The following is a 26,075-nucleotide window of genomic DNA, read 5'->3' on the forward strand; positions in this document are numbered from 1 at the left end:
TTAGTCGAGTCAGCCTTAATTTTTTTTTTCCTGTGTTGCTTCCTCTTGGCTACTAGGCTGTCTAGTTTCCCTTTTGCCCCTATGTTTCACAAATTTAGTCGTCCTAATCCCTGCTAGCTGTAAGGCTTCTTTGTTCCTGAAAGATTAGGTATTAAGTGGAGGTTGGGGGGAGGGGAAAGGTTGAAGTAAAACTTGGTAGAGTGATATATGTAAATTTTGGAGGCCTAAGTCTTACTATCTACCACCCATTCTCTCCTGGCAGCTCCCACCTCATAACCACCTTTCTGCCTTTCCTCTTCTAGGGTCTCTAAACAAGAATGGCTTATCTTTTACTAAAACATCTATTTAACTGGGCTGTTAAAGATTTACCTAAGTCTTAGGTCCTTGCCAGATAAAAGGATTATTTCTCAAAACATTGCTTTCATTTTTACATTTGTTATTTTTTAAATTAACTATTTTAATTATTTTTTTAAAGGTTAGGCACATTTCCTTTTCTCCCCACCCCTTTTATCTTAGAGCTAATTAATACACGTTAAAAGTATACATGAGACCCCCAGAAGAAATAGGTGGGGTTGATTAGGTTCCCTCACATCTCTAGTCTGCTTCCTTCCATTCCTTCCTTCCCATTCTTACTGTCATTACTACACTCAAGGATTCCTTCTAATAGCTTCCCTACTTCCAGTCACCCTCTTCCAAAAAACTATTCTTTGTATCAACATCAGATATCAAAATCTAGCTTCACCCTCCTTATCTATGAAATTAGAATGTAATGCCAACCTGGCATTCAAGACCTCCTCCATTACACTTCTTCCCTCCCCTGTCTGGGGTAAGTGGGTGGGCCTCACATGTAATGTGAGGATTGCAGTTTGGACACTGGACTCTGAAAGGTTTGCCATCACTGATCACTGATAGGACATGGGAATGTCTGTATTGCCCAGTCACCAGACTAGAGCAAGGACCTAAGCAGAGATTCAGACCAGTGTTCTCCCCATTATACCTGCCTTGAGTGCAGGATCCCAATCTTAAGCTTCTTAGTATCTCTTCCCTTAGGATTTAATAATCAACCAATAAGCATTTATTTAAAATGTCTACTATATAGGAGCAGCTAAGTGCCTAGAGTACCAGGTCTAGAGTTAGGAGGTCCTAGGTTCAAATTTAGCCTCAGATACTTCCCAGCTATGTGACCCTGGGCAAGTCACAACTTACTTGCCTAGCCCCTGCCTTTCTTGTTACTTTAAGAAGGTAAGAATTTAAAAGATAATAGTACCCACTCTGTATGGGGTACTGTTCTAGCCCCTAGGAATAAAGACAAAAACAGTCCCAGCTCTCAAGATTCAACTGGTAAACTGACATTTTGATTGACAAGTAAATATAAAATAAATACTACATATACTGAAGAGGCAATGTGCTATAGTGGATAGAGAATCAACCTCATAACCAAACAGAATTGGCTTTCTGTATTGTCTGACTATACTGGCTCGGTGACCCCAGGCAAGTCACTTCAGGCAACCTGCTTTGATACAAACAGTTCCTCTGAGTTTCCTTTGCCAGTAAAGTCACAACAGGCTAAGTATTGCCATCACAAAATTTGAAAGTTGGAAGGAACCTCAGTACCCATCACATCTGGGAAGAAGAATCAGTACCAGGAAGTTTTGTCTTGGGGTGCAATCCATGAAAAGGAGCAAGGGACTCAAGACAGTATAGAGTTGAACTGGTTCACCAAAGGATCAAGATCATCTTGACAGGAAAGAGTGGCTAGTGCAGGAGTGATCGCCTAGAAGAGAATGGAGGCACAGTGTGGAAAAAGGGTTTGGTAAGGGAAGGCAGGAAAAGACATGCAAAGTCCATAGATGACATTCAGATGATGTCCTATCCCAACTCTCCATAGCTGCTCTTTCCAAAGCTTTTCAGCCCTCCCCAACTCTCAGCTCAGAATCTTACCTTCTAGTTTATAGAATATATAGAAATAAAAGAAGCCATTTGCCAAGAGTTCTTCCTTTTCTCCTCCATATCACTAAGTTGCTTTCTATCACTATCTCCATCCATGGCTCACATAAAAAGGTGGCCCCATACCTGGCCAAGGCTAACCCCTTTAAGTGATCCCAATTCATCCCATCACCACTTGCCCCCTCTATCATTACTATCACTTATCTTCAATCCCCCTGTCCACGGACTAATAATATCTACAAACATGCCTATGTCTCTCCCATCCTCAAAAAACTCCCTTAATCCTTCTGCCCTTGATAACTATCATCCTAACTCTTCTGCCCTTTTTTCCAAGTTCCCTGAGAACATTTCTCAAATACACCCCCACCCTTACACCTGAACTATTATAATAACTTGCTGGTGGGTCAGCCTGCCTCACAGCTCTCCCCACTTCAATCTCCTCTCCATTGGGCCACCAAATCAATTTTCCTAAAACAATGTTGGGCAATACTGTCCCCCTACTCAGTCAGCTTCCAATGGCCTCCAGAAACAAATATGAAAAACCATCAGTTTGACCCTCAAAGCCCTTCTTTTCCAGTCTGTTTACACCTTGCTTCTTGCCAAGTGACCAGTGACCCCAAGAACAAGGCATTTCATCTGGGCTCCAGGTGCTTTCTTTGACTGGAACATCTACCTCCTGGCTTCCTTCACATCCCATCTAAATCACCACCTACTACAAGAAGCTTTCCCCAATCCCTCTTCATTCAAGTGGCTTCCTTCTGTTAATTACTTCCTATGTATAACTCAAACAGCTGTGTGACTAGGCAAGTCACTTGTTTGCCTCAGTTTCCTCATTTGTACGGAAAGGGCAAACTACTCCTGGATCTTTGCCAAGAACACCCTAAATGGGGTCACAAAGAGTGGACATGACCAAAAAACAGCCGAACAACTCCTTTGGCTGCCTTTACATAGACTCATTCTTCCAGTTTTGGTTTCAAGGCCTCAAACTGGGGACGGAAGTGGTTCTGCTTCTCTAACCATTCAGGAGTTCTAATACAGAAGGAAGGGGATGGGGGCTTCACCCTCCACGCCCAGCTTCCCTTTTCCTCTGAGGGAGGCGCGGGACCAAGAGAAGGCAAGCGGGCCCTTTAAGAGGCAGCCAGCGCTTCCGCCCTTTAAAGGGCTTGGCGGCAGCCGGCGCCAATCACATGACTGGAGGTCCGGGCTGCTGAGCGGCTGCGGCAGCAACGGCGGCATGCACTGGGAACTCCCCAGGGCCTTGAGGGTCTCTGCCCTCTGCAGTCCTCTGCTCCTCTTCCAGTGCCTGCTGCTGCTCCGAGCCCCAGCCAGCTTGCTTGGGGACCAGACCCGCCGGGTGAGGGATGCCGGGAGAGATTTGGGGGGCGCCCGGGAAAGGGTATGGGGGACGAGTGAATGAAAAGGGAAGGGAGCTGGCGAGGTCCTGGGGAAGAGAGGGAATCCTAGTCGGGGTAGTGTGAAGACATCCTGCCCTAGCCTGCCCCGGGGGCCGTAACTCAACTCCGAGTGACAAGAGCAAAGATAGGTGTTGGCCTTTGCCCACTCCTCTGCCTGATTTCTAGGGCCGGCCAGCCCACCCTCCTAGTTTTAGTTCTCCGGCCCTTGGGGTGGGTTGGAGGGGTGTTAGATCCTCCAGCTGCTTCCAAGAGTTCCTCGTGCTCCCAAACTTCATTCCTCCGTAGCCTCAGTCCCTCTCCTTTAGGGTCTCCTCTGTTTTCTCCCTCCCCCACTCCCCCCTCCAAAAAAAAAAGCCTTGTCTTGCTCCCTCTCCTGGTGATTTCATAGCCCCTGACCCTCTCCCCTACTGTTCTCCGTAAACTCCGGCTCTTTTCTCCCAGTGTTTTTCCCAGCCATAACTTTTGAAAATCCTTTCATTTCAGTTCCTTCCCACCCCCTCCCCTTTCCCTCCTGTGATCATAACCACAAAATCAGATTAGTTGAATGCTGTCTTGACCTCTGACTCTGGTCCAGGTGTTCTTAGAGGTTTGGGAAGGACCCACGGACCCCTCAAAAAGCCTGCTGCACATCAGGGCTGTGGGAGCCAATTCTACCATTCACTACATCTGGAGCAACCTGGGACCCCCTGCCGTTCTCTTTGTGGCCACAAACACCTCGAACAGTGGTCTGAATGTCAACTGGACGGGCCTGCTGTCTTCTGAACCTGAAGGGAGTTTGGTTGTGCACCCTACTGATAGTGTTCAATTTTCCTCAGCCCTAATCTTCTCCAAGGTGAGGAGACTAAGGGAGAAACTTCAGATTGAGGGTATAAACTGAAAACAGTGGGGTGGCTCAGGGGTCAGAGTAAAGATTTGGAATCTGGGAATATTAGGCCTGTTGGTAAGAAGGGCAGAAAATAGTAATTTAAGAGTGAGCAGGACCCAAGAATGAAAACTCAGCCTTCTATTTCTTTCCCAATCTGTCAGCTATTTGAGTTTGACAGTACCAACAGTTCAGAAGTAAAGGAAGGATCCCCAGGAAAGCCCTACCCACCCTATCTGCTGGCCGACTTCTCCTGGGGTGATGTCACACTAGACCTCTCTACGTTGAGTGCCACATTCCAGGGTCATCCTTCAAAGGATCCCTTGGGAACCTTCACCAATGGCAGCCTGGCTTTCAAGGTGAGGAATAGAACCAAGTAACTAAAAGTGGAGTTTATCCAGGATTGAGGAGTGAAGATTTCTTGCCATCTCTGTCTTTTGTAGACAAATGGAGGCACTTTGGTTAGATATGGGGAGTGGGGGAGTCTTCTATTCTGGCCTCATCCTCTTGGCTTCTTTTTCACAGAACTTCTCTCCTCCCCCCAACTCTAGGTTAGTGCTTTCAATGAGTCTGGTCGACCAGCCCATCTCCCTAGACTCCAGCATACTGCTGACACCACCCATCTAGAACTGGTTCTGGCTGGAGCTGCTCCTCGAGGAAACCACTCCCTTTTCGGCCTGGAGGTGGCAACTCCAGTTTTGGATTCTGAGTGCCCCCAGCTGAAGGAGCAGGAATCCATCGATGATGAATATTGTCCTTCAGTTTTCCAGGTCAGGCTTTCTTGAGAGGGGATGGAGACATGGGAGCTTATTATCGATGGTTGTCAAAGGCAAGATCAAGGGAATGACTAGACGTTAGAATCATAGAATAATAAATTATGTAACCTGTCTAGCCCATTCCAATTTACAAAGCACTTTCACAGACCTCGCAGGATCACTGAGACAGTAAGCAAAGTGTTGTCTCCTTTTAACAAATCAGTAAGGAAACTGTCTTAAAGAAATTTAAATGATTTGCTTCCAATCACACAGTTAACATCAGATTAAAAACTTAAACCCTGGTTCAAGGTAGCCTGGTAGTCTAGTAGATAAAGAGTGTGAGGCCTAGAGTCAGGGAGATCGGAGTTCAAATCCAGAATTGAACACTTCTTAGCTATGTGACCCTGAACAAGTTACTTAATCTGTTTGTCTCAATTTTCTCATCTATAAAATGGGGTCATAATAATAGCATCTACCTCCCAAGGTTGTTGTGTGAATCAAATTAAATAATTGTAAACTGCTTGGCACATAAGAGCTATGAAAATTCTCTTCTTCCCTGGGAAATGAGTGAAAATAAAGAATCAATAATAAGGGTAGCTAGGTGGTTCAGTGGATAGAGTGCCAGACCTGGAAAATGGGAGTCCTGGTCTTAAATTTGATCACAGATACTTCCTAGCTGTGTGACACCCCACCCCTACAACCCTACCTACTACCCACCAGGCAAGTCACTTAATCCTGTTTATTTGTCTTTGCCCTTATGTCTTAAGAGTTATTACTAAGACAGAAAGTAAGGGATTTTTAAAAGGGAAAAATAAAGAGTCAGTAATGACTCTTAGGTTGCAAACCAAAAGAATACTCAAGGACATTAGTTCAGTTTTGGATATATTGAGTTTAAAATGGCTGTGGTATATCCAGGTAAAGACAACCAGCAAGTAGTTGGAGATTCAGGATAGGTCTCAGAAAGAAATAAGGGCCAGATATGTAGCATTACACATCATCCCTATTGGGATAATAGTTAAACCCATGGAAGCTAACCTTTTTCTCTCAAGTGAGATGTGTGTAAAGTGCTTTTCAAAACCTTAAAATGTTCCATAAATGTCACCATGAATTCCCTACCCTTTGCCCTATAAATAGTTAGGGGATGGTGGATAGAAAGAAGATGCACAGAGGTATAGAGTGGAGAGGTTTTAGAAGGGTAGATGATAAAAGTCCCTTTTGGGGTCAGGACTCTTTCCTCCCATACCCCAACTCTTTCCTTTCAGTTGGAACAGCTACTGTGGCATTCTCCACTAGGCGGCTTCTTACAGTGGCGGCCAATAGCCTTCTCCCAAAAGCAACTAAATTGGAAAACAGCTCTATCCTGCTCGGTATCGACTCCGGGTCCCACCTTGACCACTCTACTTCCCCAGTCGCCTATTGTCAGAGCTTTCTTTGGCCCCTCTGTTAATTTCTGCACCTTCAACCTGACATTTGGAAACTCTTCTAATTTTGCCTATGAAGACCATCGATACCTTAGTTGGTAAGTAGCAGGACCTGGGAAAGGAAAAGGGAATTCCCAGTTGGGCAGATGGCTAGTGAAGAGAGGGTATGGGATTATGGGAGTTGATGAATGAATTAAAGCCAAAGCTTCCTTTCTCTTTCTTCCTTCTTCTCCATCTCCTAGGTCAGCTCTCTTGGGCATAGGAATCCCTCCAGTGGATTCCTTCTCTCCTATGATCCTGGGAATCATGGTGGTGGTTCTGGGGGCCCCTGGACTTCTACTAGCAGGAGGTGGCCTGAGCCTTCTACTATATCAACATAGACGCTATTCAGAGTATGAACCAATCAACTGAGGTCCTGACATCCCCCCAGATGCCTTTCCAGATCCTCCTCCCTACACCATACTAGGGTGAGAGCAACGATACATCTTGGAATAAGGATGAAGACATCCTGCCTCCTATTCCTGTTTCAGGCCCCTTGTCTTCATCCTAATGCCAATGTCCCTAACTCCTTTCCTTGTTTGTAACACAACATTCAAACCTGTTTCTTCAGGTCTTCCCTGGACAAGGAGAGAGCAAGAAAACTGGTCAATGATGAAAGGGAGATGGGATAGCTTTCCTATAGTCTAATATTGACCTTTTTGGATTCCTTTTCCTCCCATTCTCTTCTAATATTTGGATTTCAAGTGTAAGCCTTATCCCAGAATCAAAGTATTAAGAAGCCTAACCCCTAATTTTTGGGTTCCTAAAGAGGTGAAGATGAAATATATACTTATTTTTTCACCATAATGTACAGTCTCTTGGTGTATGTTAAGGGAGGAGGATAGAGGTGGGTTAGGGAGAAAGCCTATTAGAGACAAATGTTACCAGAAGACATTAATTCTCCCTATTATCATCAGGAGTCCCATGCCCCGAACATATGGTCATGAGTGCTGTGTATCAGTTTTCTGATAGTTTGATCTGAGCAAATAGACTTCTTTTTAAAGGAAGGAATAGAAAAATAATATGATTTACTCCTTCCCAACTCCCTCTCTCCCAACATCACTGTTTACAAATGGACTAGAGTCTTAAAACACTTATCCCTCCCTGTTCCCCACCCCCCTACATCTAAATGCCTCAACCTTACATTGTCACATCTCACTTTGAGGTCAGAGCTTTCTTTGCCACTCATTGATAAGTGGAATACAATGGCAGCCTAAGTTAGGAAGGGAAGAATGGCAACCCAACCAAAGCAAGGAAATTGGAACTATTTAGACTTAGTTTACAATCAGAGGTAGTGAGAAGCAGGATGAGAAGTTATGACTTGTTTTCTTCTAGCTAAGATAAAAAGATCACTAAGGGGATATTTAGAGGGAGCCCAAAGTTAAGACCCGTCCTTCTCAGGTCCTGATAAGAAAATTTCCATTAACTTGGAGAACCCCTGCTTCTGTTTCAAAATTATTTATTAAATTATTCCACAAGTTCTCTCTTGAGCCAATTAAGACCTAAAAAAAATCGGGGATTTTGCTTTCCCTAATTCTGTTCTCTCCTCTAGAAGACGAGAATTCCTTCCACTAATGCTACAGAAAAAGCAAGGCAGTAACAGGCATCAAGAGACATTAGAATGAAGTAGCCAGAGGCAGTATAAGACCTCTGCTATGTGAGTTCCTTGCCCCCTCCACCTACCACCCACCCCAACATCAAATTCAAGGATTGGCAAGGTTCAAAAGCAGCTGGTTCAAAGGTCATGATCCAGGAATTCAAAGGGCAAAGATGGTATATCCAGAGTCCATTCAGTGAAGAGTTCTGGATCATCTCAGTTCCCTAGGGTTTGGGGGGAAATGGGAGAACATCAACAGTAGGCAGGGTTGGGTATCACCCCCAGAGATGTGGCTTGTAGTCAGCAGCTCGAGCGTGGTCTGGGTAGTCAAGTCGACTTTCAGTGGCAGTGAACATACGCTCAGGCTCCACCAGGAACATGTAGTAAAGGTTCCACACCAACATAGAGAGCAATGGCAGAAAGGTCAGCCCATAGCCAAAGCCCCGGAAGGACCGGCCCACTGCAAAAGTCAACCAATACACCAGCCTGGGAGAGAAAACCAGAGAATCTCAGATTTGGAAGGGACTCAAGTGTTTGAAGACCTCCAATGAGAAATAATTTGCTTACTCCTGAAGGAACCTGTTTATTTGGATAATTCTAAATGTCAGGACATTTTTTTTCATTATACTGGATGCCTCAAAAGAATTAAGTTCCTAAAACTCAAAACTGCATTATGACTTGGTTGGTTTGGGAGGATTCTCAGAGTGGTTCCAGCTTTTGATGCTACTACACCTCTATCTTAGCTCCACCCCTCCACTGATTTTTGGAAACACCTTCCCCCCTCCCCCAACAAAATCTAATCCACCTCTCTTCCTAGTTCTTGCTGGACCCTTAAGAACAAAACAAGCCTGAACTTTCTTCCACACAATAGCCCTACAAATATTTGAGGACAGCTATCATGTCTCTTTTTTTCTTCTCTTATCTAGGTTATGCATTCCCCCATTCCTTATATGGTCTGGTTTTCAGTTCTCTCACCATCTTCACCCTGCTCTAGACTCTATTCAGCTTGACATTGTCTTTCCTAAGAGGCGGCATCCAAAACTGAACATAATACTGCATGTACCACCTAACCAGGGCAGAATACAGCAGGGTGATCACATTCTTCATTCTGGGCACAAAGTTTTTATTAATGTAGCCCAAGAACATATTATCCTTTGGCAGCTTTTTGCAGTCTCTAAGTTCCAGGTCTTTTTCATATGATTGTTGTCCAGCTACCCAGTCCTATATTTGCAATTTTTTTTTAATAATTCAAGGATAGGATTTTGTTTCTATTAGATTTTATCCAAGTTTCAAATAATTATATTCAATGAATATTTTAACCCCTTGAAGATCTTTAGCCAACATGTTAACTAGGCTTTCCAATTTCAACTCATCCTCAGATTTGGTTAAATATTTATGTCTTGGGTTAACTTGATGATACATTAGATAGAACAGCAGGCCTGGTGTCAGAAGAACCTGGGTTCAAATATGGTCTCAAACACTTATTAGCTGTGTGACATTGGGCAAGTCACTTAACTCCAATTGCCTAGCCCTTGCCACTTTTGTCTTAAAATAGATACTACGACAGTAGGTAAGGGCTCTTTTTTTGTTGTTTGTGTGTGTGTGTGTGTGTGTGTGTGTTTGTGTGTGTGTGTGTGTGTTTAAGGCTTTAGCCAAGGCATTGGATCTATTTCACATTTCTAGGAGGGCTGAGGAAAGATTGAAGGGACACTCCACTAGAGAGAGAAAAGCAAGGAAGGGATCAAGGTTTCAGGATGAAAACCATTGTCATAACATAACTGTGGTAGGAGGTTAAGGTTAATTGAGTTTGTCTGAGGTCATATTTTAATCCAGGACCTCCCATCTTTGGGTTTTGACTTTCAGTCCACAGAGCCAGGTGGCTTCTGGCATGGTACATTATTCTTGATAAGAGACTGATAGCAAAGATAACGTATATGTCAGATTAATATATAGTGAAAAGGAAATGGCTAATATTAGAATGCTTCATGGGATTTCTGGGACACCCTGCATAACACTAGAATCAAGTAATAAATCTAAGAAGATAAATGGCTCAATGGAGCACTGAGGGCCTGGACTAAAGAAAATCTGAATTCAAATCCAGCCTTAGCCACTTATTCGATATGTGACCCTAGGCAAGTCACTTAAACTCTCTTTGCTTTAATCTATTGGAAAAGGAAATGGAAAATCGACTCTATTTTTGCCAAGAAAACCCTATGGACAGTATGGTCCACAAGGCTGACTGCACAAAAAGATAGTTAACACATTGGATAGTTCAATGAAGGTTCAAAAAGAGCTCAACAGGCCTGAATTAAAAATTTAGTGGAGACAAATGTAAAGCTCTGTATTTGGGTTAAAAACATCACACAAATAGAAGGTGGAGATTATAGGAGACTTGATTTAACAACAGTTCATGTGAAGAATGTGAGCCATATGACATGGCACCCAGAAAAGCCAGTGTGTTTTAAGGTTGCATTAGTAGATAGGGTTCTGAAGAAGGGAGGTAATGATTCAATCCACTTCTACCATACTAGGTGTATCAAATTCAGTTCCAGGCAACATTTTTTTAGTGGTCACACTGACAAACTAGAATGTAACAAAAGAATGATTGAAATGGTATGAGGTCTATAAATCATCTTACATAATCCTTCTGAATTGTTTCAATGGGGATGTTTCTCCCAGAAAAGAATACTTCCCGAAGGCATGAGAGCCCTAATCCACACTTTTTATACCTGAACAGCTGCCACTTGAGAAAGGGAATAAATTTGTTTGCTGTCTCTCTAGAGAGGGCTTGCTCTAAGGAAGAACTTTCTAGTGATTACAATTGTCTAGGTCTTCTTCCCCTTCCCCTTCCCCAACTTTTTTATGGGTTTTACAAATGCCCAGTTCACCCCTAACTCACCGAGATATGGCGAAGAGGCCAGTGAGCAGGGGTAGCAGCTTGAGGGTATCCTGGGGCAGGTAAGTGGCAAGTACTGCCAGGTTGAAGAAATAGAGGATGAAGAGCTGGACAGACTGAGTCACATATCGTCTGTGGATTTCAACTTCTCTCTGTTGTTCCCCAAAGGGATGAAGTGCAGAAAAGCACAAGAGAGACAGGCCGTAGACCAGAAGCCCTGGGTTAAGAGAGAATGGGGAGAATATGAAGGCAATGGGGAAGAAAGAGGAGGGGAGAGCCTGGGAAATTTCTCAAAAGAAAAAATAATGGAAAAGGATCAAGGAAAAGCAGAAAGATAAAAGAATAGGGCTTCTGGAAGAAGGAGCATGAAGAGATGAGGTAATGTGGCACTTGGGTACAATTGGGTCAGGTGCTTGGGAAGAGTAAATTCATAGAAAGCTGGGGTGGGGGGCGGGGCAACTAAAAACATGGAAATAGGGGGCGAGAAAGTGTTATGTGAAGGAGTCCAAAGACAGAATAAGAAAAAGGGGTGGTTAGGATCAAAATTATAGGCCAGACATGCTTGAAAGAAGCAGCACTGGAAAAGTCAAAATCTGTCTCTTTCATAATTTTGATGAGCCTAGATTCCCATTCCTAAACATCCCCACATCCCATTTCTAAATGCCCCACTATGCCTACAACTCATCCCATTTCTAGATGCCCCACTATGCCCACAACATGCACTTGGAGGTGCATAGGTGCACATACACGTTACCCTCTCTGTACCAGAGCAAGCTCGTTCACCCTCCCTGGAAAGCCAGCCTTACCACAGTGCTCCCCTGAGATGTCTATTCTCTACCCCCAAATACTCACCTAAAATTATGGGGAAAGTGGCAAATACCCCACAGCGGAGTGTGTAGACAAGTCGAGAACTCATGGTGGGCAGCCGGGGCGCATCAAAAGGCAGGAAGGCATAAGCTCCATATAACAGGCAGGGGAAGAAGATAAGAGCAGCCCCAAAAGAGGCCACAGCCCTCAATCCCTCACGGCCACAGCCTCCACAACTCCTGCAGTGGGCAGGGGGGACGACTGCTGCTTCTGCCCATTTCCGTTCAGGGGGATCTGACCGAGCAGCTCGAGGCAACAGAAAGGCTTGGCTTTCACCCTCAACCTTTTTGTCACAGTGGACAATGAGCTCTTCTTGGGGCCTCCTCTCAATGCACTGTGGGTCAATTGGCACAAATGCTCGGGCTGCCTGCTCAGGCATCAGGTTAATATCTTCCTCAGCTGACTCTTCAGGCTTATGGGGCAGCTCTGTCAGAATGGGCTCTTTATCATATCCCTGCCAACCAGGAGAGTCTGGGAAGGGGGCACTGGGTTCAGGGCCAATACCTAATGATGTCCTCACCCAGGGCAAAGTAGTAGCTTCACTGCCCACCTTCCCCATCTCGTTCTCACAAGGGGCAAGCTCTTCCCCTTCTTCCCCCTCTGGTCTGAGTCCATTAGGGATGAGGGGCTGGGGCAAAGTCTTCTCAAGGGTTTCTTGCCCCTTTACCTCCAGCAGAGCCAGTGTCTCAGGTTCTGTCATGCTAGGGCAATCAATGAAGGGCCCAGATGCCTAGGTTCTGGGGAATAATACTGGATTTCCGTCACCCTGGGAAGAGCAGAAGGAAAATCTGTTAAGAATCTTCTTTATCCAGAAGGAAAGAGCATTAGGGCCAGTATTAGGGGAAAGGGCTAGAGAGAATTAGGTCATTGCTCCTCTATGGTGGGCAGAGGTCCTCATACTCTCCCATATATTTTGCCTGTGTCATTAAGAAGAGCACCTGAGGGAAATGGTCTGTGTAAGATATTCCTGTTTCCCTGGAAGGGAAAAACCCTTTTGACTTGAAAATTATATATATAAAACAACCTCTTCTCCCCTAGATCTTAGGAAGCATTGTGAGTTGGAAAGAAAGTGTGGCAATTTCAGAACATGGGAAGGGAAAACTGAAATGGAGTCACATTTTGACATCATCTCAGCAAGAAAGGATGAGTCAGGGGGACAGAACCCAGACATCCATGCCAATCTAGGCCTCTCCCCTCCTTTCCTCCATTCCCAAAACTGTTGTGGTCATAGCCATGGCCATCCATATCTAAGAATGAATGGAGGATATGATACCTTGAGCCCTTCCTTCTGCCTACCACCCCATGATCTAGGAATCCCCCCTTCCCACCCTTGTACCCCTACTACTGCTAAGGATCTTTCTGGACATTTGGACAGCCATACCCTCACTTTCCCCTTTGAAAATGAGATTGCCAACCTCTCTCCTTCCCAGAAAGTTCCCCCCACAGGAATATGTTGGACACCTGAGACGTGAACAGTACCCATAGAAAAAAGCCCAAGGTTTGGGGGTAGACAGGAATTCAGCCACAACTGCAACAACCTATTCTGTCACTTGACCAACTTCCCATCTCATTGGTAAAGTTTAAGGGTCCAATCTTTGTTCACTTTGTAAATTTAATCATTGAACGTTTCTTTCCTCCCTTTTCCTGTCTCTATTTTCCCTCCTCCTCTCACCCTTCCTTCCCCCCCCCCCCAATTCCTCACCATTAACTGGGCTGACTTCCCTCGTTTTCCATACCTCAACCGCCCCCTCATACCCTGGACCCAGAAAGTCCCTTACTTTCCATCTGGAGAGATAGAAGGGAGATCCCAGGGCCCATCCGGGAAAAGAGCTGCTCCAGCTCCCCACTGGCTCTGCAGGTATATCTTCGTGTCTCCCTCCCTTTACCTGCAGCTCCAAACCTGTCTGACCAGAGCAGGTGGGGCTGGGATTAAAGGGGAAGGCCCCACCCTACAAAATCCTCCGACAGAAAAAAAAAGAGAAAGGGTCACTGTCCCTAAGGTGTAGGTGTGGCCACATTCAGCCTGCTTAGGAGTGGTCTATACTTGACTGGCTAGGGAAGGGCAAGGGGGGGAAGCTTTTGTGTCTGTGTGCCCAAATTGGTTTGGACAGGCTGATGTTAATGTGGAATTTGTGGGTTCTGGCCTGTGAGAAGAAAAGGCTTGTTTCCCATTGCAACACTTTCCATCCTAGGGCCTGGACTAAATCACAAGGATGAATAAAGATTGGACAGCAACCAAGACCTCTCACTTGGAGTTTTTGTAAAAGACACAGAAATGGGGGCGTGGAATGAAGGATTGCCTCCCTTTTCCAGAAGCCTTTAAAAGAATTGGAGAGGACCTTGTTTAGCTGGGCTGAGTTGGACAAAATTAAACTGAGCTGAGCTGGGCTGGGCTGGACTGAGCAAGATGACCTGCAAGGAATCAGGGGAATTATGCATAAGATAACCTTTGGCTGGAGGTTATGTAACAAGAGATAGGGAGGGAGAAATCAATGTAATTAAATCATGGGAAGAAGAGGAGAGTCATCTACTTGAAACTGATCTTAAAAGCAAAAGAACGGACTAGGTGCCCACAGGAGAATATGGACACTGGCAGCCCTTCTGCAAGAGACCTGACCGCCTCTACTCTCTCAGCTTCCGCCCTCTGCATTGTCTTCTGTCCTTCGTTGGTTTTGTCAATAAAGTTTTTGACAATGCGTGAGAAGCTAGAAAAGCGGCCATGTTGCCCAGAGTTAGTATTGGCAACTCCCAGCCCACCGGAAGAGACAGAATCTCGCGAGATCTGGTGACAGTGAAGTAGCTGGCGTGGTAGTGGTGTTCTCGCGAGATTTTGTGGCCGGAGGAGGAGCCGTCGCGGGCAGCCGCCTCACAGCGATGGCGGCCGAGCAGGGCCGGCGGCGGTGGCGGCTGCGGCTGCGGCCGGAGACGGCGACGGTGGCGGCGGGTGGCGGGGGCTTATAACCGGGAGCCGCCCCCGGGCCCCGGGCACCATGAGCCAGGGCCCCCCCGCAGCGGAGAGCAGTGAGCCCGAGGCCAAGGTCCTGCATACTAAGCGGCTTTACCGGTGAGAGGGACCTGGGCGGGAGAGGAGGACCCGCTGGTAGGGAGTTGGGGGTGGGGGGGGGATGGGAGGGAGGTAAAAAGCAGGCGGGGCGGGGCCGGCCACGGATAAGGGGCGGGTTCATGTAGGGTACAAATGGAGAAGGCGAGCGGAAGGTAGAATTTTGGAGGGAGATGGGAGGGGCGGGACTTTAGAGCTCTGGGTTAGGGTCTAAGAGTTGGAGTTGGGGGTGGGGGTGGGTTGGACACGTGGAGGAAATCTGAGGTGGCTTCGGGGTGAGGACTGAGTCCTCTGGAGGAAATGAAGTAAGAAGATAAAAATAGGGTTTGGACAGTGTTGATGACAATGAGATCCTTGGGATTCCTTTGGCTGGAAGTGGATGGGGGTGGGGGCATTCAACCTGCAAGAGAAAACCCAGAAAGGAAAAGGGAAGTGTGAACGAGGGAGAGGGGGGCAAGACGGATACCTAATTGGGAGGGATTGTGGAAGTAGGACACATAGAGAGGGTTTGGAAACGGGAAGGCTGTCCTATCTGGGACATGGGCCATAGGGAGGTTTAAGAAGTGATTGATGGGCGTGCCGAAGGGGTACTTGGGGGCTCCTGGATCTTTTGTTTTTCACTCAGCCTTGTGACTGATTGTACATACTTTGTGCTTAATCTCTTAATTTATAAAGCCACAGCTCTTGGGTCATGACTTTAGTCCTTTTCACTCAGTGAGGAGTGGGAGTGAGGGAGGGGAAGGTTGGTGGTACCTTTAACTCCAGAACTGGGTCCCCTCTAGAATCAGGGGCTATGTAGCGATGCTGCATTTGATGTTTTCATCCCCAAAGTGGGGTTGCTCTTTGCATTTGGCTTTGGCTTTGGGATTCAGGATGGGAGAAGGTATATCTTGAAGTTGCATCCCAGCAAGGAAAGAGTCACGGCTTATTGTGTTTTCAGCGAGTGGGCATTATGCCTACTTCAGCTGTGCCAGTCAGAGGGCATGGGGAGATACAAGCTGCTCCAAAAATAATACAATGATCAAATTTAGTAGCCTGAAGGCTCCCACCTTGAGCTGCCCCGCAGCGGTCCCTGGGTACATGAAGAGCTGATTGGGGGTGGCACGTGTGTCTCTTCTGTGCTGCTGGGTGTTAGTTCTATCACACAAAGCGTGGGCAGGCACTGGGTGAGATTTCTCTCTAATCTCCTGCACCTGATAGTTGTTCTGGCCTTCTGAATCATCTCAATCTAGTCCCTTCTAAAAACCACCACCTCAGTGCTTAAACTAATGTGTTGGCACATGCATGTCTTTGGATGTTGGAGTTCTATCCATGTGCATGTCTTCAAGCATGAGCCCTAAGACATCCAATTACTTTTCAGAATTATTTATGAATAGCAAAGGGAATTATCAAAAGAGAATGGGGATGTCTTTCTGAATTCTTTGACCCTTCATTTCTTTAGAGTAAAGCATGAAGTTACCCCAAACTAGCTGTGAGAGAATTAGTAAGCAGGGCAAGGATATGGGATACAAAGAAAAAACAGTCTGTCTTTAGGGAGCTTACTTTCTGTTGGGGGAACAACAGAAATAGATAAATAAAAAATGCATGCAAAAGAGAGACAAGGTAACCTTAGAGAGGAAGGTCCTAGGAGCTAAGGAAAACCAGGAAAGGCTTCCTTTAAAGGTCTGAGCCTAATCTTGACAGAAGCTTGAGATTTTATTTTGTTTTATTTATTTTGTGTGTGTGTGGAAACATTATTGCTTTATTCAATTACTAACAGAAACAGCTACCCTTAGCTGAAACCAAAGCTTTGCCATATGCTACTCTGGGTAGCAAAACCTCTCATATTACACCCAGCATTTGCAGACACCCCTCCTACTTTCTCAGCCTTCACTGGATGAATCAATTGAATTATACTCTTATTTAAGTGGTGGCTTTGAATTATGGTCAGATTGGATGCATCTTAGGCTAGGATTCAACTCTGTAGACCCAGGAAAGAATTGTCAGAAGCCTGAGATTTTAAAAGGCAGAAGTGAGGAAAGAACGTTGTAGACATGAGGAACAGCCAGTGAAAAGACAGAGTCAAAGATGTAGCATGTATCAGGACCTGCAAATAGGCCAGTCTGTCTAGACTCTATAGTTTGTGAAAAAGGTAATATATAAAAAAGACTGGAAAGGGGCAGCTAGGTAGGTAGCACAGTGGATTAAAACTCTAGGCCTGGATTCAGGAGGACCTAGGCAAGTCTCAACCCCAATTGCCTAGCCCTTGCCACTTTTCTGCCTTGGAACTGATATTTAGTATCAATTCAAGAGAGAAGTTCTGGGTTTAAAAAAAAAAGACTGGAAAGGTGAGAAGATGGGAAAGAGTTTTAAATGCCTAAAAATATTTTATATTTTAATTTAGGAGGAAATAAGGAGTTGTTGAAGTTTACTGAATAGTAGGGTTTTATGGTCGGATCTTCACCTTAGAAAAATCATTTTGGCAGCTGTCTGGAAAATGGATTAGAATAAGGAAAGATGAGAGGGAGGGAGAGAGCATTACAGAGTCATTTCAATAATTCAGGCAAAAGTTTTTGAGGACCTAAACTTTGAGTTGTGAGTGAGTGAAAAAGACATATCCAATACATCTTTTAACAAGAGAAATTGCAAGATTCAGCAGCTAATTGAACATGTGGAGAATGTGAGGAATTGATTGGCACCAATGTTACAAACATGAGTGACTGGTAGCATAGTATAAACTTCAACAATAAGAAAATTTGGAAGAGTAATGGGTTTAGGGGGGAATAACAATGGGTTTGGTTTTGGAGATTCCATGAAATAAGGCATCTATTTTGAAATGTCCAAGAACCAGTTGGTGATGTAGGACTGGAGCTCAGGAGAAAGATACTGAACTTGGATATATAGATCTGAGAGCTATCTGCATAGAAATGATCATTGAGCTCTCATGGGATCAATGAGATCAACAAATGAGAAAGTATAAAGAGAAAGAGAAAAGGATCCAGCAAAGAACCTTGGGATACACTCTTTTAGTGGGTGTAAGTAAGTATGGTAGTTGTAACATGGATGAAAATCCAGCAAAGGACACTTAGAAGGATTCATATAACTAGAAGAGCCAAACAAGAGCAATGTGTGAAATCCCAGAGAAGAAAATGGTATATTTGATTAAAACACATGCCCGATTGAAGTGTTAGTAGTTGAGACCTTCTAGAAATGATTACTTTTTATAGGGTTGGGTGCCTAATCTTGCTGATAGGATTTGCTTGTGTCTTTCCTTGACATTAAGGTATCTCAGATTGCCTGCTAAAAGGCCTTGATAACCTTTTAGCTAGGTGCTAGCATCTGAATTGCCATTTAGGTGCCAGACTACTAACAGACAAGTAGAACTTGATTTGTTTAGGAGTTTGCTAGGGGAGGGAATCTTTGCCCTACAAAGGACATGGGGGAACAGTAAAGACAGTGGCCTCTCCACATCCCAGAGACAAGATGGTTGAGAAAAGAGTTGTTCTGCTTGTTCGTATACCATCACTCCTGGTTCCTCTGCCTTTACCATTCCTAGAGTTAATACTTGCACTAGGAATGTCTTTTTTTTTATGGCTAAGACATAATTTTTCAAAGGATAAGGTCCAAGTATTCCTCAGTTTGAATGTTTCTCTTAACCTTTTCCCTTTTTCCTAATCCCAGTTCTTTTACCTTTACCACACCATACTAATGTCTCAGCATTTGTCTGTCTTGTATTCTCTGTAGGGCAGTGGTGGAGGCTGTGCATCGACTTGACCTCATCCTTTGCAACAAAACTGCTTACCAAGAAGTGTTCAAACCAGAGAACATTAGCCTAAGGAACAAGTAAGCGGGGGCATCCTCCAAACAACATTTCCCAATTCTCTTTCATTTCTTTCTCTCCCCATTTGTCCTGTTCTTTTTCTTAGTAAGCCATGTCAAATTCAGGGGTATTTTGCCAGGCTAATAAGAAAAGCTGTCATCTTTCTTGCTGCCCAAGATCTTTGGTTTTTCCAAAGGGAGGAAAGAGGAAACAGCTCCCAGATTTGTTTCTTACTTCATCCTTACTCTCCATATCCCACAGATTGACAATAAGAACTACATTTGAATCCTGAGGAAGAGTTATCTGTATTTCTTCCTGGAGGGAAGGAGAGGAAAAAGAAAAATCAGAGGAAAAGAGAACAGGATGCTAGGGAAGAGAGGATGAAATTCTTATGTGTCTTTTGAGACATCTGTCTTTTTGAAGTGATGATACTCAGTATCATTAAAGACTTTCCCTTAAGTGAGAGCACAGTTATCTGGATAGTAGGCATGTTGTCAAATGCTGCCTTGTAGCTAACTCTTAGTCTCTTTGATAACCTCAAAAAGCTAATGGGTAGTTTCTTTTTCCCTTTTCCACTCTTATTCTCTCCTAGGCTTCGTGAACTCTGTGTCAAGCTTATGTTCCTGCATCCAGTGGATTATGGGAGGAAAGCAGAGGAGCTACTGTGGAGGAAGGTGTACTATGAGGTTATCCAGCTTATCAAGACCAACAAAAAGGTAAGAAGAGAGGTAGAGTTGGGGAAGAAAAGGAGGAGAGGAACAGTGTCTTGGGTGGGGAGAGCCATTTGAGGGCTGCAGAGGGTGGGGTAGAGGAAATGGAAGAGTGTCCAAAAGGTAGAGAAAGGGTCTCTGGTAAGCATACTTAGGGATGAAGAGGAAGTACTTTATTATGGTTTTGGAGAGAGGGGAGGAAGGTAACCAATGCTTAAGAACAGAATTGAGATGGAGGGGGGTAGAATAATGTTCTGGTTGTGGTGAGGGTAAACTTCATTCTGAGTTTTAAAACTGTAGACATATTCCCCCTATGTAAGAGGCCAGGGTGGTGGGGGGCGGTGCCCTGAGCCCTTTGCTTAGCCGGCCCCTCCCCTTCCCTGATCCACCTGCCCCCCAGCACATCCACAGCCGGAGCACCTTGGAATGTGCCTACAGGACACACCTGGTTGCTGGTATTGGCTTCTACCAGCATCTCCTCCTCTACATCCAGTCCCACTACCAGCTTGAACTGCAATGCTGCATTGACTGGACTCATGTCACCGACCCTCTAATAGGTCAGTGAGTCTCAAGGACTTCTCTTTTAGTGGGAGGTGGAATGTGGGATAAGGGAACATGTCACATAGCCTCTACAGAAATTATATCAAAACTTGAGGGTGAATATATCTGCTGGTCTTTAAAGATAATAAGATTCTGAGGTACCAAACAAAACAAAAACATAGTGATTGATGTAAAAATCTTAAGGAATAGAAGAAACTTCCTATAAGTCTTGGATGGATTGTGGTAGTCTGGCTTAGAAAGGAGGGAAAGGAAAGGATGACTTTGGGTAGCCCTAGGTCTAACAAAATATATTAATTCTTTTTTAAAAAATTTCCATCTCGGGGGCAGCTGGGTAGCTCAGTGGATTAAGAGCCAGTCCTAGAGACGGGAGGTCCTAGGTTCAAATCTGGCCTCAGCCACTTCCCAGCTGTGTGACCCTGGGCAAGTCACTTGACCCCCATTGCCTAGCCCTTACCACTCTTCTGCCTTGGAGCCAATACACAGTATTGACTCCAAGACGGAAGGTAAGGGTTTAAAAAAAAAAATTTCCATCTCCTCCCTTAGTTAAACTTAGTCAGAGCCTTCGCCTCTACTCCACCCCCACCTTTTTGACCTTGAGAATTATCTTCCAATATTTCATTTTAAGAAAACCTTTGGAAATTACTAATAGGCATTTTCCAAGGTACCACAAATCTCTGCTCTGCCAACAGGATATGCTGGCCACTGTAGTCCTGGCCCCTTCCTATTTGACCGTTTGCTCTCCAAAGAGCTAGGCTTTCTTTACCTTGTTCACCTCACTACTTTCCCCAGTGAAAAGAAATTGACAATCCAGACAGATAGCTTGTGAACTTTTAATAGATTGACTCTGGGGCAGAAGACACTGAGAAGACTTACTGATACCTTTCACACTTTATATCACATTTATTTCTAATTGTATACCTTTTCTCATTCAGCAAATCTGTAAACAAAGATTTTTTCTTTTAACCAGTAAACTAGTTCTCCAGCTTACTCTTCAAAGAATTAATTTGCTGGTACTCATTTGTTCAGCTTAGTTCCCTTCCATTGAATATTTTTCTTACTTGTCCTCTTTCTCTAGCCTTCTGGCATAAGGTTTGGCTTCCCAAAACAAGAAGATGCATGAACAAGGGAAGGGAAATGGAGAGGGGAGGGAAGGATTATTTCTTCCTCAAAATCATTAGCTCTGTGAATTTAAAACAACTCAAAAGGGAAGGATTTGAGAACTCTCACAACTCAAGGAATAGTTATTGATTTTGCTACTGCCATCCACAAATGATCACTGGGACCAGTCTTCTCCCTGACCTGATTCATCTGTTACCCATCAGCCAAGATCACCTTCCTCTAGCAAGAGATACTTGTTTTGTCTGACTCCCAAACCTTCAGTGGTTGCCTTTATACCTTGCCCTCCAGTGTCAAGTCTTTAGATTCCTAGACTGTCTTCCATTAAGTCCTCCTCCCACTTTTCAAATAAATGTCAATTCGTTTTCAGACTTTCTGGTTCAACTAGGCAAACTTGCTCCCATTCTTCCCCTTCCACTGCTAAACCTTCACATAGGCTGGTCCTTACCCATATTTTTCTGTTGCATCCATCCCAGCCATATTTCAAACTCTTCTCTTCCAAGAAACTTCTTCAGAATAAGTTCTCTAGGTCTGATTCCCCTAGCTCCATCCTTTCCTCCTAATACTGACATCCAAAGTACAGGAAGGATTATCATTGTTTGAATCTCTTGTCACTGTCCTATGAATACGTACCTCCCTTCCCATCAGCCAGAAGAGTTCCCAGTGACAAGTACTACCTCCCTCTTCTGGATTTTTTCCCCTTACCCTTACTCTTTTCCCTTAGAGCCTAGGAAAGGGCTCTTACTTAAAGGGCATGGTGAAGACATTTTGAGGAGATGTCAGTGAAGGGACTCAAAGAGTTTTTTCTCCATCAGGTTGCAAGAAGCCAGTATCTGCCTCAGGGAAAGAGATGGACTGGGCTCAGATGGCTTGCCACCGATGTCTGGTGTATCTGGGAGATTTGTGTAAGAATCTACATCTTTTTCTTTCTTTTCCTTTTTGCATCTTCCCTTTTTGGATACAAGGTGAATAGTCAGACCCTAGCCTAAGAGTCAAGCCTCTCTGCCTGGCATATTGTGCATTCTAGCAGTTAAATGTCTGATTCTGCTTCTTCCCTCTGAGTGTTAACCCCATTTCCCCACTACCTTTCAATAATACAGAGAAGGTCAGTGAATGATGAGGAATAAAAGAAAGTTGATTTGGAATCTTTGGATGTTAGAATATTTCCATGGTAGATTAGAGAAAGTATAATTTTATATTTTATCACTATCACTGATGTTTCCTGTCCCTGTGAGTTACTGTGTAGGGAAAAGGTACCCACTATCTTCCTTCATGGAACCTCAAATATGCTAGCTATATATCAGAAAAGAAATGGCAGGTCTCAACAAGAACTTCCTTATTCTCAAGAATGTCTACTAACCCAAGTCTGCTGTCTTTAGGTCAGACAACAATTCACTAGGTAGCAAAGACTGTTATCTACTGTATGGATTGTCTGCTACAAATGTGTAATCCTTGGCTTACTTCCTCCCCACCCCAGTGTTGTGTGTGCTATGGGAATATAAACTACGTAATAGGAACTTAAGCAAAGCATATTTAGGAAGATTAAATGCTCTTGTTTTTTGTTTCCCATCTCTCCCAACTGTCCACCCCATACTCATAGCCATACAATAATATTCCAAAACCAAGTAGAAATTTGGAGGGCTTGGATTATTGGACCCATTCCCAAATTGGTATAGAGAATTAGGAGTTGGTGTTGACTTTCTTTTTCACATTACAAATACTTATTTTTTTCTATCTCTCAGTAAAGGTGGTGGTAGGGTATTGAGCAATCTATCCATAGTCACAGTGTATCAGGACTGTTTCAGGGACCCAAAGCATAGCCTGCTTTTCAGCTCAAGTTTCTTTATCTCTTGCTGCACCTCCCCTGAATGGGTTCTGAGATGAGGATGAGGGGAGGTTTCCTTTGAAAGTGAGGGACCAGCAATAATTCTCAGCTTTTTAACCATTTTCCTCTAGCCCGATATCAGAACGAATTAGCCGGTGTGGACACAGAGCAATTGGCTGAGAGATTCTACTATCAAGCCTTGTCAGTGGCTCCCCAGATAGGTAAGTATCATCTCATTCCTTATCCAACATCCTCTTGCTTGTGAGAGAATTTGTAAATCCATAAACAGTTTGCAGGTTGAGCTTTCTAAAGAAAGAGCTTTAATATAGATCCAGAAACTATTCAGACTTAATTTTCGTCTTTCTCACCTTTGATCTTTATAATCTCAGCTTGTGTTGATGAAATTTTCCTCCTGATATTTACTGGGCCCTGCTTGAGTTTATATCTCTTTCCAATCTTTACATTAAAGGGGATGTATGAGAGCAGAAAGAAGAGCCAGGACATCTATTATTCTCACATTTTAAAGAAAGATTCTCTAGAAAAATTTGGCTTGTTGCCATTGAATGAGAAGGGACATAACCCTTCTAACTGAAGGGATGGAGGTTAACAAGAAAGATAGCCCAGTCAAGGAAAATTAAGCTGGGGTGGTAAAAAAGATATAGGAGATGATTCTATGGATCTCTGCCTCCCCTGGAGGAAAAGGGTCTCCTTATTTCTGGTATATCAGAGGACAGGAAACAGAATGGAATGCCTTAAAGCACAACATAGAAAGTGAAGAGGATCCATTTCCGGGAAGGTATCACCTGGAGATGGGATTCAACTGGGCCAAGATAAAAGGAGAGAGAAAAGAAAACAAGATCTAACTTCTAATTACCAAAAACAGATCCCATTCGCCCCATTTAGTTGTCTTTCTCCAATCTCATTTTTGGTTCTCAGTGGCTTCTTGGGGGTTTATGTGATGTTTCTTGGTCAAGGCATTCTGGCTTTAGCCTGTCTGATTTCTTCCTTGTCAGGTATGCCCTTCAACCAGCTGGGTACCCTGGCAGGCAGCAAGTATTATAATGTAGAAGCCATGTACTGCTATCTGAGGTGGTGAGTACCTTCCTTCTCCTCCTACAGCTCTGCTTCTGTGTGGGTAGTAAGGCATGAAGTCTGTACATGCACACAAACTCTCTCTCTCCCTCTCCCTCCCCCCTTTTGTTACATTGTTATATGTTACTACATAATCAGGACTTTAAAAAAGCAAAAATATTTTGTTTAAATTATATGTAATTTCAAAGTTAATATGTTTTAGGAATGGAGATAAGTAAATTCATAGTTGAGTAGGGAAGAGTAACTTTCCTCTTACTGTTTTTAGGTAGGAGAGGTAAGAGGAAGTAAGGCATCTTACTCTTTCATATTAATCCAGGAAGACATTTTGAAGAAGGTTTATTTTATTTATTTAGTTTTGGCTTGACATTGTCTTTTTTCCTCAAGTCACATATCTCCAGATCTAGAATTGGCTAGACATGAACAGTCAAGGTGAGGGCAATTTATAGTTATTGGTGATCCTTTTCCCCTAAGTAATCTTCCCAAAATCTTAAACAGGTGTCCTTTACCTTTTTTCCCTCCCCTGGCTTAATCAAAATATAGCTACAAAGTCATTCTCTCTCTTCCTCAGCATCCAGTCAGAAGTGTCCTTTGAAGGGGCTTATGGGAACCTCAAACGGCTGTATGACAAGGCAGCCAAAATGTACCACCAGCTGAAGAAATGTGAGACTCGAAAACTGTCTCCTAGCAAGAAGCGGTGAGCTAAGTGGGGTTCTGTGGAGGCAAGATTACAGCTTTACTCCAGAGCCCTGTAACAATTGTTGTTTACTCTTTCTTAATTCAGGTGTAAGGACATCAAGAGGCTGCTGGTGAGCTTCATGTACCTGCAGAGTCTTCTGCAGCCCAAGAGCAGGTATGTGCAGGAGGCTAGAAGCTCTGAAATTGGGCAAGAAGCTGCATTTCCCCTTCTCAATCCAGGAAGGCTCCCTGACAAGAGAGTTGGAAGGGATGGGATACACTTGCCAAATTCTACCTCAGTGTGGGAAATCCTCTTCCCCTGAGCCAGGAGGGTGAGAGGGTCTCCTTTCGCTTTAAGATCCTTTATCCACAGGTAGGAAGTTCTTTCTTGATGTCTAATTTTCATTCTTAGGGGAGCAGAATGGAGCCTATTCCTTTCATATTTGGTTCATATTTGCCCCCTGGAAAGTAATTCCCCTTCACTTATGGGTTGGCCTTGTCTTACACAGTTTTATAGAGTATAGGATGCCATCACCTCTCATCCTTCTTTTTGGATCACATTCATAAAGCTCTTTTCCTCTTTCCTTTGTCATCATTGACTTGTCACCTCCATGTTCTCTGGCATCTAGCACCCTGGACTCAGAGCTGACATCACTCTGCCAGTCAGTCTTGGAGGACTTCAACCTTTGTCTCTTCTACCTGCCCTCTTCACCCAACCTCAGTCTGGCTAGTGAGGATGAGGAGGAATATGAAAATGGCTATTCTTTTCTCCCTGATCTTCTCATCTTCCGAATGGTCATCATTTGCCTCATGAGTGTTCACAGCTTAAAGAGAGCAGGTAATCATCTTGTCATCCTCCCTTACCAACTCAAGCCCCTAACTGGGCTCCAGGCTCCATGTTAGAATCCCTCTTTGCAGTAACTTATCCTCACCCTGATACATAACTGATAAGTCCCTTATTTGCTGCTTCTCTACATCTCCATTCACATTCTCCTGAGCAGAGCTCTGTAGTAGAAGCTAAGGGGAGAGGAAAAAATCTTTCTTTCAAGTAGATTACAAGTTAGATGAGACAATAGGAGACAATAAAACCCAAGAATAGGGTTTAGGTTCCAGCCAGCCAGAAGTCTTCCATCCCTGCTGAGGGAATGGAGCATAATCAGGCTGAGAAGTCTTTCTTTTAGTCCAGGGAAGGGTTTGGGAAATAAGACAAGATTAAGTAAAGTGGCAGGACTCTGGCTACTAGGAATAATTGTGTGTGAAGGTTTACAGCAGGAAAGTATTACAATGGGCATAGATTGATAGAGTCTAATATAGATACCAGCTAGAGCAAAAAGTAAAGTTCATTTTGAGGTCACAGGGTAGAGAGGACCTCATCATAAGGAGCTGGTAAAATAGAGTAGGGGCTTAGGAGGATTGAATGTGACTTCCTTTGAGACA

At 44.1% G+C, this 26,075-nt stretch overlaps 3 protein-coding genes across 6 annotated transcripts in view; 2 read left to right on the top strand and 1 right to left on the bottom strand.

The window, feature by feature from the left end:
* Nucleotides 1-3,121: 3,121 nt before the first annotated feature.
* GLMP (glycosylated lysosomal membrane protein) lies at nucleotides 3,122-7,246 on the top strand. Its single transcript, XM_001374737.4, has 6 exons — nucleotides 3,122-3,301; nucleotides 3,937-4,194; nucleotides 4,389-4,583; nucleotides 4,776-4,994; nucleotides 6,242-6,498; nucleotides 6,643-7,246. The coding sequence occupies exons 1-6, from the start codon at nucleotides 3,182-3,184 to the stop codon at nucleotides 6,809-6,811; spliced, it is 1,218 nt and encodes a 405-aa protein (XP_001374774.3). The 5' UTR covers nucleotides 3,122-3,181; the 3' UTR covers nucleotides 6,812-7,246.
* Nucleotides 7,247-7,881: 635 nt separating this feature from the next.
* Nucleotides 7,882-14,515, bottom strand: TMEM79 (transmembrane protein 79). Its single transcript, XM_001374724.4, has 4 exons — nucleotides 13,578-14,515; nucleotides 11,785-12,565; nucleotides 10,936-11,149; nucleotides 7,882-8,522 (listed from the first exon to the last, which is right to left on the bottom strand). Exons 2-4 carry the CDS (start codon nucleotides 12,497-12,499, stop codon nucleotides 8,312-8,314), a joined length of 1,140 nt encoding a protein of 379 aa, XP_001374761.1. The 5' UTR covers nucleotides 12,500-12,565; nucleotides 13,578-14,515; the 3' UTR covers nucleotides 7,882-8,311.
* A 109-nt stretch (nucleotides 14,516-14,624) lies between these two features.
* SMG5 (SMG5 nonsense mediated mRNA decay factor) overlaps nucleotides 14,625-26,075 on the top strand; it is a 32,121-nt gene continuing 20,670 nt past the window's right edge. The window contains exons 1-10 of one of the 4 annotated variants that reach the window (XM_056816245.1): nucleotides 14,625-14,863; nucleotides 18,584-18,682; nucleotides 19,252-19,375; nucleotides 19,770-19,926; nucleotides 21,862-21,951; nucleotides 23,003-23,092; nucleotides 23,885-23,963; nucleotides 24,532-24,657; nucleotides 24,745-24,813; nucleotides 25,268-25,476. In XM_056816245.1, the coding sequence (XP_056672223.1) occupies nucleotides 14,790-14,863; nucleotides 18,584-18,682; nucleotides 19,252-19,375; nucleotides 19,770-19,926; nucleotides 21,862-21,951; nucleotides 23,003-23,092; nucleotides 23,885-23,963; nucleotides 24,532-24,657; nucleotides 24,745-24,813; nucleotides 25,268-25,476 (1,117 nt within the window). In that variant the 5' untranslated portion in view covers nucleotides 14,625-14,789. Of the gene's footprint in view, nucleotides 14,864-18,583; nucleotides 18,683-19,251; nucleotides 19,376-19,769; nucleotides 19,927-21,861; nucleotides 21,952-23,002; nucleotides 23,093-23,884; nucleotides 23,964-24,531; nucleotides 24,658-24,744; nucleotides 24,814-25,267; nucleotides 25,477-26,075 lie in introns of those variants that run through there. The other 3 variants (XM_056816244.1, XM_056816246.1, XM_056816247.1) reach the window with 3 other exon arrangements.

This window comes from Monodelphis domestica, chromosome 2 (genome assembly GCF_027887165.1).
Source record: "Monodelphis domestica isolate mMonDom1 chromosome 2, mMonDom1.pri, whole genome shotgun sequence".
NCBI classification, from domain to species: domain Eukaryota; kingdom Metazoa; phylum Chordata; class Mammalia; order Didelphimorphia; family Didelphidae; genus Monodelphis; species Monodelphis domestica.